We start from the raw sequence: 12073 nt of genomic DNA on the forward strand, positions 1-12073 counted from the left end.
CTTTCGCTCTCGGGCTACTGCCGCTCAAGCATCATTTGATAATCTAGATCACTCGAGGCTCGAGTACAGTAGTTGAGCTCCATCGTTATCGCTACACTAAATTAATTCCTTCCGTGGGAAAAAGTTTCCACGTTATCCGCGGCGTTTTTAGCGCGCGATGAAGTCGCGAGGCGTTTCGCGTAGCAGCGGATCCACACTTCCGAGCCAGCTGCTGCTTCCAAAAGAGAAGGTCGCTCTAGTGGCTAGAGCCTGCTACGTCACGCCAGAACCCGATGGTCGCGAAGGTACAAGTTCTAGAAGACGGTTCTCAACATACACAAAAAGAAAGATGCTCGAAACAGAAACGGAACGAACGGATGTTCTGGATGTTCGACAAAGCACACCAACTGTCGAAGGTGGCTGCCGATCGCAAGCACCGATAGGAAGTGGAAGCATTCTTTCTTTGTGGCTTAAAATAAGAGTTCCATTTTACGAGGAACTTGTTATTAATAGTTCCCTCTCCCCTGACAACGGGATGTAAGTTTTCATTGCTTCGATGTTACGGCTAGGTCAGGTAACAGACGATTGCCATCCTTCGTCCCACACCAATCTCAAGCACGAATCGGAGCAAGAAACCGGAAAGAAGAGAAAGAAATTAGAAAAGATCTATTTTCATCCGATGCTGGGTGCTGCAAAACGGTGGCGGCGAGAAAAAGAAATCTCGGAAAATGTTTTTCAATTTATTTCCAACGAACATGGCCACCGATTGGGTAGTTAATTTTCCATCGATATTAAATGTGCTATTAAATTTTATTAAAGACCTCATATTTGTCAGACGGGTAGCAGCAGCGTATCGTACGAGTCGTCTAAGGTAGGAGATCAATAAAGGACTTCCTGTACGCTTTTGAGCTCCCAGTGGTAATCCTTCAAACACGAGTTGTTGATTGGACGTTTCGAGCCCAATCTGTCGGCGAGATGGGATCAAACTGGCCATCCACTCGGCCTCAATCTCTCGTGGGACCGACCATTGTGGAGCGTGAGCAGCAATCTTATTACAAAATGAAATTAACGTTAATTGGCTGGAAAGCAAAATTAAGCGCCGCAAAACCAGCCCATCCCTAGCCGGTTAGCGAATCGTTTTAGAGTGGATCGTGCACAGTATCGATAATTGAAGGCTTATTCCCTTGACTCAAGACGCCAGAGTTTGGACAGTTTGTTGGCCACCAAAGCGAAAGCCACCATCCATCACCAAAGCGGTGCGTGCTTAAAGTATTGCAAAAGGGCACCGTGAGCACCGTAGCTTCCGGTATCTGGATTATCATCGCCTCGTTGTGTAAGATGCTACCGAACCGAGCCGAGGCCTGAGCTGATTCTTGTAACATTTTCACAATTTGTATCTCCTCGAGGGTTCTACCGCGGGGCGGCAGCGCACGAGCAAAACATGCCAACAAGCACCGGACAGGGCAGGCTTTTGGTAAACATCACAGCAAATTGAATCTGCGCTCCGCTCCGTTCGGTCAGCCCGCCTGGCTTCTTGGAAGATAACGTGATAACAATCTGGACGACGGAACAAAATGAAATGGCCAACGGAAAATCAAAAACAAAATATTAGTAGCCCCCGGCAGCAACATATTTGGCGTTGGGGTTTTTTGGGAATATGGATAGGAAAATAATCCCTCGCAACAGCCGCGTGGTTTCGGGTGGTTTTGCTGGTGTGGGTGGGTGGGGTGGATTTTACTTTATATTTTCCGCACTGCTTATGCTCGAAATTCGGCGAAACGTGTGGCGCAACCGTTGTAGCATATTGCGGAGAAAGGGAAGACAAAAGCTGGTCAACTCTTGCAAATCCTTAGGATTTTGCGTTCAGGGCCGTGGGGCCATGCATTTGCTTATTTTCAAAACCATAACAAGAACCATGTTACAAGTAAGTGGAAGGTCGAGTGCTGTGTAGTCAGCGTCTTCAACATCATCTATAACGACTGCTCGAGGAGATTTGTTTGAATACAAGCTGCTAGAAACTGAAACGTGAAGAGCAGCAACCGACATCGTAAATCCCTAATTCACCATCAGGATGGTCGGTGGATCATTGTCTAGCCATACAGACCGACTATGCAACGGTCTTTCCACTGGCATGGGTTTAATCCAAAATGTCTTCCTTCTTAGTGATACCCCGAGCCCTGCTCGCCTCAGGCCAGCATCATTTAGATGAAAGAGCCGGCCACGGAACGGTTGATGAACATTCTTGTGCTGCTGCTGCTCAACGTGCTGCTGCATCGTGGAAAGTTTCTTGGATTTTTTGGCGACACACTGGACTCTCTCTTGCATTCCTGGCAGGCGGCGCTTGCTGTCGGCTACCGAAACACAATTTTCCATTAGCCTTTAGCACATGTATGTGTGTGTGTGTGTCATTGTGTGCGTGCTGTCTTCACTAACGAGACCGGTCTGGTCCACTTTGGCTTTAGGTTTGATCACCGTCCAGCCAAGAGCGAACGAACCCTTGTCATCAGTAAGGCGAGCTGCGTGCCGAAATCATCTTCATCACGCCGTGACCTCCCTTCTCCCCTCTTGCGCCAAATCTGGATCCGCTTTTTTCGGTGAACGAGAGAAAAGGAAAAATGAAAATTGCCCAAAGAAGAACTGAGAACCAGATGAAAGGTCACAGATCACAGATTCTTTTTTTTTCGCCCCCTTCCCCATCGTACTGACTGATATCTACAGCTAAAGTCAACCTAGCAGGAGGTTCCACCGGGGCTACGCTATCAATAGACTAGCGGCCAGCGAAAGGGGAACTAGGTGACTGGTTGGTGCCTCGTGCAAACGTGTTGACAGGGATGAAACTTGTCCGTCAGCTTAACATTTGGCCGTTGATGGGTTTTTGGGCCGCGTTTGGCCATCGCCACTGCACCCCGCAAACACAGGCTGCGAGGTTCGGTGTCGCATGGGACGTGCTCGAAATTAAAATCACCCACAGCCCATCGCCGGGGGAGTTCAAACTTCTTACGCTTTTGCTATACGGTCCCCTCCAGCCAAGACAATGTTCCAACTTGCCAACATGCCCCGACGGGGAGAGAAATCTTGATTCTCAGCCTTCGGTTTTATTGGCTCGAGCTTTAGGATTCGGTGAATCGTTAAATGTTTTGCTCGGGGGTTTCGGTTGCTTTCTTTGGTTGCCACGTGCAATGCAATGGTCTGGCTTCGGCGTACATGATGCCAATACAACGCAACTGCGAGAGACGCTGGTGCGCTGGGTATACCGTAAAGTTCTGACAGTCCCAATGGGGCGCCCTGACATGTTAACCGGTTACATGTTGTGTCTAACGGACGACAGCTCCGCTGGTGCGTGGTAGGGTAGGTTTAATTTCAATTTTAACTTTCCAAAACTCCCTCGAAGAAAACATTTTTCATTAGACTAGGCTGTAAGTTGGTTGGAAAGTTAGTTAAGCCTAGTCCACTTAGTAGTATATGAACTAGATTAATACAAGAAGTTGCTAGAATACATTTTCCATCACTGTAGAATTATGATACTCGTGAACACAGAAATTTCATCTAGTCGAGGATTGTTACTACGAACATCAGCTACTGTCGCATCTACAATGAGCTGACACTTTAAGGTACCTGGGTGTTTGGCGCTTTTCTAAAAGTTCATCTCCCGCCAGACCGGCTGGAAAATAATTCAATTTATATTCCATTCTAAAGCGATTTAGTTAATTAAATCAAAACTCAACAACTACCGTACCGCCATCATCGTCATCGGCATCGTTTTATCCACCATTTTCCGGCTGACTGACGCGACGTTCGCCGCGGGGGATGGTCAAGCTCATTTTCAACACACCTCACCAGTCCCTGACCAGTCCACCACGCCCCTACACTACCGATACCGTTCCGTGTTGGCGTGGGGCGAGATTATGAACCCAGCGCCAGAAACCGTGTTTCATTTTGTTGTTTCTTCCAAACAATCCCCAGGGAGCCGTTCAGGAGAATGCGGAGGGGGGGGGGGGAGGGGCTCTCTCGCCTCTCCCTGCCCGTCTGATGCGTCGGCAAATATTTATCACAACAACCTATCCACCGACCAACCCAGGAACCGACCGCTGCGCGCTGCGTGCTGATGACACCGAAGTTTTTGCGAAAAAAGAAACTTTTCCGCTGTCAAGCTGCTGCTGGGCTGCGCCGGGGCGCTGGAAAGTGCCAAGTGGAATTTTCCACAGGTCCCACAGGTCCGGGAACTGGAGATTCCTAAGTTATTATCTTCCACGCGGGGGTGGAGTTGCTTTCGGCCAGGTATTTGTCTTTCGTCGCGAACTATGACTTGGATGGCTTTAGGGCATCGTTTTCAGGAGGAACTCTTACTGCTTGCCATCCTTTGGTGGTTGTGGAGTGACTTAGTGCTCTCTAAAATAGTGTCACTATCCTCTCAGACCACTAAGCCCATCATTGGTGGTTTTGGTTGTCACCACCCAATGCCTTATACGTGGCCAACGTGCAGACAGATTTATCGGACAAAGCAAAAGCTGATCGTACGAAGGCGAAAGCGGAAATTTCTAGTGCATCCGTCAAATGTGCTCAACTGACAGAAGAGTCCGATGTAGTTATCAGTTTGATTGCTTTTTTTTGTATGCTCCTCCATCTACGAACACACGATCATCCTTCGAGACCACGCCATTGGTCATGTCGCGGCGCGTGGTCTTTCTTTTTTTGTTCTGCTGCCGGGAAACCGTGAGCACCACTCGTCACCATGGCCTACGCTAGAAGTTTGTGAAAACTGTTGAATTATTCATAAAGCGCTCGTGATGATTCGGCATGAAAAGAACTTGGACCATGCACGCACCATGCAGCCGATGAGTTGTTTGCAATGAAAAGTTAGCTGCTGTCGGGATTTTTAAGCAAACTGTGGCTGCGCTTCCGTTGCTTTTGTGTGTGTGTGTGTGTGTGTGTGTGTGTGTGAGAGAGAGAGAGCGAACTTCAGGGGGCTCTCATCCAGGGATCATGCCCCCTCCCGGAAGCACTAGATGCAGTTGCAATTGCACCACGAATCGGCATGACGTGACTGTGTGCATGCGAAACCGGAAACCCGAGGATTAAAAACCGGAAGAAACCGCAGTTCATCGGTTGCAACTGACTTTTGCAGTCGTCATAGTAGGCCCCGTGGGGGAAAGGAGGATGCAAGCATAATTCGTTTAGTACGTGATGAAAATGGCGAAAAAAAAACCGGGAAAGTGAAACTGCAAATTTAACGAACCACCTTTCTGGAAGAATACTCTTGGAGCTCAAAACCTAAAGCGGTCGGATTGAGATGTTGGAGGCTCGATGTATGCTCGATGGAGTTCCGTAGTAAAATGTTACTCCCCGGTGTGACCAGCGGGCAATCCAATGAAAGGAAAACATGGATTCCTTGTGGCCAGCACCGGCGCGCCATCGAAAAGGAGAAAAGATCCGTTCCGTTTTCGTTGTAAAGGAAATGTTTGATCTCCTGGACAAAAAGCCCTCCAACGGGGGGTGGGGTGTGTTAATTCGGAAGACCGCAACCGTGTGGCCGAAAGAGAAAATGAAAACCGAACCGGACCGGAGTGAACATCAAACGGGATTCCCTCTCGGTCGGCTCTGGGGGCTATTCGACTCTTAATAAAAGATTATACCATATGAACCTTCTCTCCTTCCCAGTATCGGTCAGACTATTCTACGAGCTACGGGTTCGATCAAAGAGAATGTGTCCCTTTTTTTTTTAAAGGATGCTTTCGGGTTTGGCAGTTCGTAGTCTCCTCGGGCTACCCTTTTGAAGCTTTGGACCCTCTAAATGATCCATTTTCATCCATTTCCGTCCAAAAAAACCATCCCGTGTTTGGGGGGTTTTGATTACAATTCCAAGAGTCACGACTACGACGACGACGAGCGTTGCGAGGAGCGGCTAAACGATTGAATAAGATAAATCCATCCGCTCCTGCCACCTCACAATTCCAGAGGGAAAGAGAGAGAGAAAGAGAAAGAGAGAGAGAAAGAGAAAGAGAGAGAGAGAGAGCTGAGCTTTGTAACTATTTCGCAACAGATACAAGCATCCCGGCGGTGGTTGCCGATGGGGTGCTGGCTGATGAAACATGATCGAATGTAAAATTCAATCCTAACCCCTCTTGCTATGCTACAAGGGATTCTGGGGACTTCTAGAAACCGACGGTTGTCGTACGGTTTCAATTTCGTTAAACCTTCTACCTTGAACACACTCCCGCACTCACACACAGACTATGTTTGTGGGGTTGTGGGAATTGTGCCCACGTGTGGTCAGTGTGGGTTAAATTATGGTCACGGTTCAATGTTTACTCCTCCGGGGGTCCCGAAAAAAGGTCCCCTAGGTCCTTGCTAGATTGGATTGGTCGTTGTTGTGCGGGGCTCTCCAATAAGGCGTTCTTAACTTAAATGCCGAACTGTTTATGCTGCGTGACGATGGATGATGGGATGGACACACGTCCGTTATAAGACCTTCCGCAATCCATTTGTGAATCTCCTTAAATCACCGCGAATGACAATCCGGGCAGGCGGGAAGGAATTAGCAATGTTTGTTGGATTTACTCGAATGGAATCTACGATGCGCCATGTTGGGATGCCATTTTGAATAAATTTTTCGAGCTGTCACTGCTGTGTTTGGAAAGGGAAAATTAAATTCTTCTCGAACCTCGCAACCCAACAGCAACCCGGGAGTGTTTCTGAAATAAATAAAGGACCTTCCAGGCTTTCAGCCTCCCTCGCAGGGTCACTCAATACTGAAGGGTCCACTTCTTGTCAACATTCTCCGACAAACCCTAGTTCCAGCATGCCTGAGCGACTGTTCATTACTTCTTTAATTATGGCCTTTATCACCGCCTTTATTGTGCTGACTTTTGTTGTGCCAAGGTCTTATTTATCGCCACTTGGCGTTGCTCCCAGTCGCAGGGTATGGACCGATTTCTTTTTTTTTTTTGCATGGGACACCAGCCAGCTGGGGACGTGAAGAGCCATTGTATGTTCCTTTTTTTGCTCGTCAGGATCGTGCTTGCTTCATTGTGAGCGCCACGCTCTTCGATGTGGCATTATTTTAATAACTGCTGCTCTTTTTTCCTTCGCTTTTCTGTTTGAGAAGCACGAGTGCACGAGAACGGTTGAAGTGGTCGTGGACCCGATGATCCACTGGGTGGGCAGGACGTTCGGTTGGTTTTCGGGGCGTTTTTTGCGTTGGTCCACAAATCAACCCCTTTTTTTCGCGTGCGGTCCGTTTTACGTGCTAACGGCTCATCGGAGGCTTTCAGCTTCATTCTGGACGGGACGGGGGATTTATTTATTTAATTTTCCCCGTTATCTGGGGCCGTTTGGTTGGACAAAAACTGTCGACAAGTACGGGAAATCGTGCTCAAACCATCGCGTCAGAATGATTTTTTTAGTGGAAAATCTTTTTCGAGCACAAAAATGGACATCAACCATTCAATTTGCTCGTGATATTTTAATTTTATTTCATGTTACCACAGATCATCATCATGATGGTCATCATCATCATCATCATGGTCATCATAGTTGTTACAGCGGCCATTACATGTTGCAACACTTTGCAGTGGATGCTTCCAGGGCTTTCAGATTTTCATAGTACGTCTCTCGTCCCTTCTCCAGGCACGGATACGATGTACCAATCTGGCCCTCGCAATTGTACGTAAAGTCCGCGTAGAACTTGTTTTCATGCTCTCTCGCTTCGTCCACCAGGGCGTTTAGACAGTCATCAGAAATCTGCACAACGAGAGAAGCAAATGCGATTCCATTCCGTATAAGTGGTGGCTACTGAGCTAACCGGAATCGAGGGATGGAGTTGTGTAATGCTGCTTACCTTTGTGCCTGCTGGCAGAAGCATTGCCTTTGAGACGAGCGGATCCTTTAGCAGCGTCTTGACTCCCGTGTGGACGGAATCTAGATAAACCGCGTTTTTCGTTTTGTCCTGCTTGACGCGCCTGAAGATGTTCGTCACTTTGTTGGCGTGCTCGTGTGTCGCATCGATGGCATCGAACTGGAACCGTAACCCAACCAACCAGTGCAATTCTTGTGCCAGTCAGTTCCATCTTGATGCACAATCAATTAAGGTTTGTACTGAATACGATTCAATTACAACTTTTATACTGTTTTTCCATCGAGCGTTTTCTTTAAAAGCACGTCTGGAGCACACACACACATCGAGGGACCGAGTCATTGCTCACCTGTGTAACACTGTGAATGCAAACAGAAACCACGACTAGATGCAATTACTTTCCCCAGGTTGCATGGGATTGCATGCCATCTGAACAAACTCGGAGTCGGACGATGATGAACTCATCTCAATATTGATCCAATCGCTCATCAACAAGTCGGTTGTCTGTCTCTACTGGGCGGTACTAAGAATCAGCTCATCATGAAATGTGAAGCTCATTGGAAAAGTGTTCTTGTGCATTATTCTCAGGAACGGAACAGACAATACCTTCAGGACTTTTCTGACATGCAAGTAAAGTAAAAAATGTAATCCATCGCTATTCGATTAATGCATCGGATTATTGTTTGTTTGAAAGCCATCCTGTTCTTCTCAGAAATCATAGTTTTCGAGCCACAATTCCATCATGACTCCGTTTGTGGATACTTTCTTCGCCATTCTTTCTCTTCTCTTACGCTTTTCACTTTCGCCCTCTTATTCCCGCAAACATTTCTTGGTTTCCTTGAACAGCTCCACCAGCTTGGTGAGGTAGTCATCCTGTGCTTCCTCCAGGCATTCGACTGAGTATGGATCGTGGTTTTCACACGCGTAGCTGAACTTAGCATAAAACTCTCCCTCAATTTCGTATATACGGGCTATCGCATTCTTCACGCATGCTTCGGATAGCTGAAAGTAAACCATTCGGATTAGACAGGCAAACGCTCAAGGATCGAGATCATCTCGAACGATCATACCCTAGTGGACGGTGCAAAGCCTCCAGCGAATCGGACGAGCGGTTCCCGCAGCTGCGTCTGAATGCCGTACTTGGCCGCGGTCAGGTAGAAGCTCTTCTTCGAATCGTCCAGCTCGATGCTGCGGAACAGCTGCAGAACTTTCCTGATGTGGCTATGTGCCGCCATTCCGGGTTCCGTCTGACAAACGAATGAGGGACAGTGAAAGTTATGCTTCGATGATCATGTAGTGCGATGCCGAAAGGTTAAGCTACCTGCAGCAGACAGATCAAAGCCACGGCCAGCGGCAACATGATTGTCATTCGAGCGGCCATCCTTCCAGGTATAATTGGCTAACTTTCAGCAATGTTTCTGGTTCCCAGTGGTAAGGGGGTTCGCTTTTTATTTCCTTCCTTGCCCCTAGCGAGCGCTCGCCGTGAAGAAGTTACTGTTGACGCAAGTGTTTTGCCAAGGGCGGATGGGATTTGAGATGAACAGAGCAAAGGAGAGAGAGAAAGAGAGAGAAAGAGAGAGAGAGAGAGAGAGAGAGAGAGAAAGACAGAGAGAAAGAGTTGAATTAAATACAAACGGAAACTGCTTGTTTGTACAATCACGGCGCAGCGCTGCGATGTCGTCTCGGACTGTGTCACGCCGAACATTGGTTGAGTAAATGTTGTGTGACTTTGATGAATGGTTGAAACTGGGGAGGGGGCGCCACTCGGAACAAGGGAACTGGAACATGCACATGCCCGGACACTCGGGAAGCCACCAGTTACAGCACAGCAACCGCCACAGGAGCCAGGAGCGTACAGAAAGTTATGGTAGTGTACGTGCTGGTGTTGTAAATAAAATTATAACTTCCATAATCAGTTAGACCCCATTGTTGATGTTTGTTGTGTGACATCCGACATTTCTGGCAATCACTGACGTGGCGCGTGTGAAAGGAGAAGGTTGCTGTGTGTGTGCACGTGCTGTGGTAACCATGGAGTCCGGAGTGTCGTTCCATTTCATTTTTCCATCATATCACCCAAGCAATCCTTTCCCGGTCGTCATCGTCGTCATCGTCTTCGTTGTCGTCGTCGGGTTTTCGGATCCCGGCAGGCCGGATGAGAAGGCAAATAATGGTCGCATAGTTGGCGCTCCCTCTGGCCGGGCCTCTCCATCCATGGGGCTTCCGACCCACTTAATGCTTGTTCGGATTCCGAACGAATCATGAATAAATTTGTACTTTATGGTCGTTACGTGCCCCTTTCGGTCAGCACGAAACCAGCAGCAATGGATTGCTGGCTGGCGCTGGCTTGCAAATCAGAAAGTAGTCCACCCATCCACCCGCAATCAGCATTGTCTCACCGGCAATGATTGTACGATCGAGGAGCTGAAGGTAACGGGAGCTTTGTCTACGTCACTATCACCCCAGGCCAAGGTCCTGGTTCAGGTATACTTTGTGGATTATCCTTACAGCGACGGTACACAGTAGAAGTGTCCGGTTGTGGGCCTGGACTCACTCGATAGACCTGACCGTCGTCCTTCTGCTGGGTGTGATTATGCAGCACTTCCTTTGCATACTGAAGTCAACCGGTTGTGGTAAAGCCGGACCGGACTGGATTGGGATTTAATGCGGTTTGCAAGGCGCGCCGGATCCGGTGAATAAATTGGCATTCAAGTGGCGGCCGCACAACATCATGCGTGAGCGAAGGTAGTTGTTTAGATTTAAATAAATTTGTGGCCTGTGGTGCACGGGCCAAGGTGCGGCCATCGTTCACAACATCGCATGAAGTGGATTGGACCGAATTTACTGTGAGGTTAGCACTGGAGAAAAGGAGAAGACCGAATATGATTAAAAATGTGTCTATCCAAAAACCGAGTCAAAACCCCACATCAACTGCCAGCCAAATGAATTATGAAACCGTCTGCCGGCCCACTTTTCGGTCGACGTAACTTTTGGCCTTCGCCTAAAGCACGGCTTAGCACGAAACACGCCCGCCCCTCGGGGTACGTAAATCAAATATAAACTTCCAAATCAACTTTCTAATAATTTTCGACAAAAAAGCACAAAATAAAGGAAAATGAGTCAAGCCAAATCAAGCCCTACGGCCAGCTGGCAGCTACACACCGGTATTCCACGAAGTGAGGGCATTGAGAACGAAGTAGTTGCGCTCTTTAAGATTGCTCGTCTTAATCATGGACCATGGGCCGCTGCTCTTGCGCTCCGGTCGGTTTGGAAGAATGATAGCGTCTTCGTAAGTTTCTCCCAGACAGTCTGGATGGTCTTAAGCGTATTGCCAAAAATGGGGCACAACTGAACCGAACTGAACTGAACTGATGCAAACCCGAGACGTGGCATCAAATAAAATGCTGTGGCAGGACGTATGATTTATCGTTGAGAAATTTGGAAGACAACATTTTGCTCGTGACGCTCCTCGATGATGGTATTTTCGTGGCCTGGCTGGTTGGTTCGGTGTTCGCGAGAGAAGAGCGTCCGATTGTCATGATTAAAGCATGACAGGCAACGCTCCAATTGGAATTCATTGCGCCGACGGAGCAAATGAGAAAAGTTTTGCGTTTCGTGATTAATTACGCTGGAGTGAGTGAGTTAACGGCCTTTCCCCCCAACGGACAGTCGGCTTCTCCTGCTGCTGCTCCGCATTTGCCAGATTGTTCTGGTTCTTCAATTGCATCCACTGTGTATTGAATTTATTATTTTCATTTATTTATTCAACATTTTCATGCTGGAAAAAGTGTATTCCGACAAATGTTGGGAGCATATTTGTGTGATAAGTCGGCAGCATAAATGTTGCAGATCGGATCACGATCCAGCGGTCAAATTGGTAAGCCCGTAAAGAGGAAAAATCTGCCAATTAGTTTGCAACGGAGACAAAGGACTAACTGTTCATTTGTCGTGTTCTAGCCTTTGGGCTTTGGGAACCAAAAAGGAGGAAGTCATCCTCTTGTATAGGTGACTCTCCATCCTGACAAGGACCTTCTAGCAGATTGTCGCCTCGGGGACACTGGAGACAAAACGATTCCCTATGGGTTCGCTTGCCATCCTCTACCTTTGATTCCTCCATGATCCTTACTACCCCCATTGCTCGGGCCTTTGTTGCTCCAGATGTTCCCCGTCACACATACAACTGGAACTGGTTGGGGTGCTTTGTTCAAACGATCCCGTCGATGGTCGGCCAGACCAACGTATGGC

General features: G+C 48.0%; 2 protein-coding genes across 2 annotated transcripts; both read right to left on the bottom strand.

Annotated features, from left to right (window-relative positions):
- Positions 1–7426: 7426 nt before the first annotated feature.
- On the bottom strand, positions 7427–8067 carry LOC125960131 (uncharacterized). The gene is made up of 2 exons (XM_049693335.1): positions 7817–8067; positions 7427–7719 (listed from the first exon to the last, which is right to left on the bottom strand). The coding sequence occupies exons 1-2, from the start codon at positions 7838–7840 to the stop codon at positions 7528–7530; spliced, it is 216 nt and encodes a 71-aa protein (XP_049549292.1). The 5' UTR covers positions 7841–8067; the 3' UTR covers positions 7427–7527.
- An 11-nt stretch (positions 8068–8078) lies between these two features.
- LOC125960118 (uncharacterized) lies at positions 8079–9285 on the bottom strand. Its single transcript, XM_049693323.1, has 3 exons — positions 9153–9285; positions 8902–9078; positions 8079–8833 (listed from the first exon to the last, which is right to left on the bottom strand). Exons 1-3 carry the CDS (start codon positions 9210–9212, stop codon positions 8642–8644), a joined length of 429 nt encoding a protein of 142 aa, XP_049549280.1. The 5' UTR covers positions 9213–9285; the 3' UTR covers positions 8079–8641.
- Positions 9286–12073: the final 2788 nt, after the last annotated feature.

Source organism: Anopheles darlingi, chromosome 2 (assembly GCF_943734745.1).
Source record: "Anopheles darlingi chromosome 2, idAnoDarlMG_H_01, whole genome shotgun sequence".
In the NCBI taxonomy this organism is placed as follows: Eukaryota; Metazoa; Arthropoda; class Insecta; order Diptera; family Culicidae; genus Anopheles; species Anopheles darlingi.

What these genes read in the sequence shown, in the direction of transcription:
- LOC125960131 (XM_049693335.1), bottom strand. Translation starts at nt 7,840, where the DNA reads ATGCTTCTGCCAGCAGGCACAAAG. An exon ending in TTCTGCCAGCAGGCACAAAG is followed by an intron (nt 7,720 to 7,816) that starts GTAAGCAGCATT and finishes CTCGTTGTGCAG; the next exon opens with ATTTCTGATGACTGTCTAAA.
- LOC125960118 (XM_049693323.1), bottom strand. Translation starts at nt 9,212, where the DNA reads ATGGCCGCTCGAATGACAATCATGTTGCCGCTGGCCGTGGCTTTGATC. An exon ending in CTTTGATCTGTCTGCTGCAG is followed by an intron (nt 9,079 to 9,152) that starts GTAGCTTAACCT and finishes TTCGTTTGTCAG; the next exon opens with ACGGAACCCGGAATGGCGGC. An exon ending in GCTTTGCACCGTCCACTAGG is followed by an intron (nt 8,834 to 8,901) that starts GTATGATCGTTC and finishes GTTTACTTTCAG; the next exon opens with CTATCCGAAGCATGCGTGAA.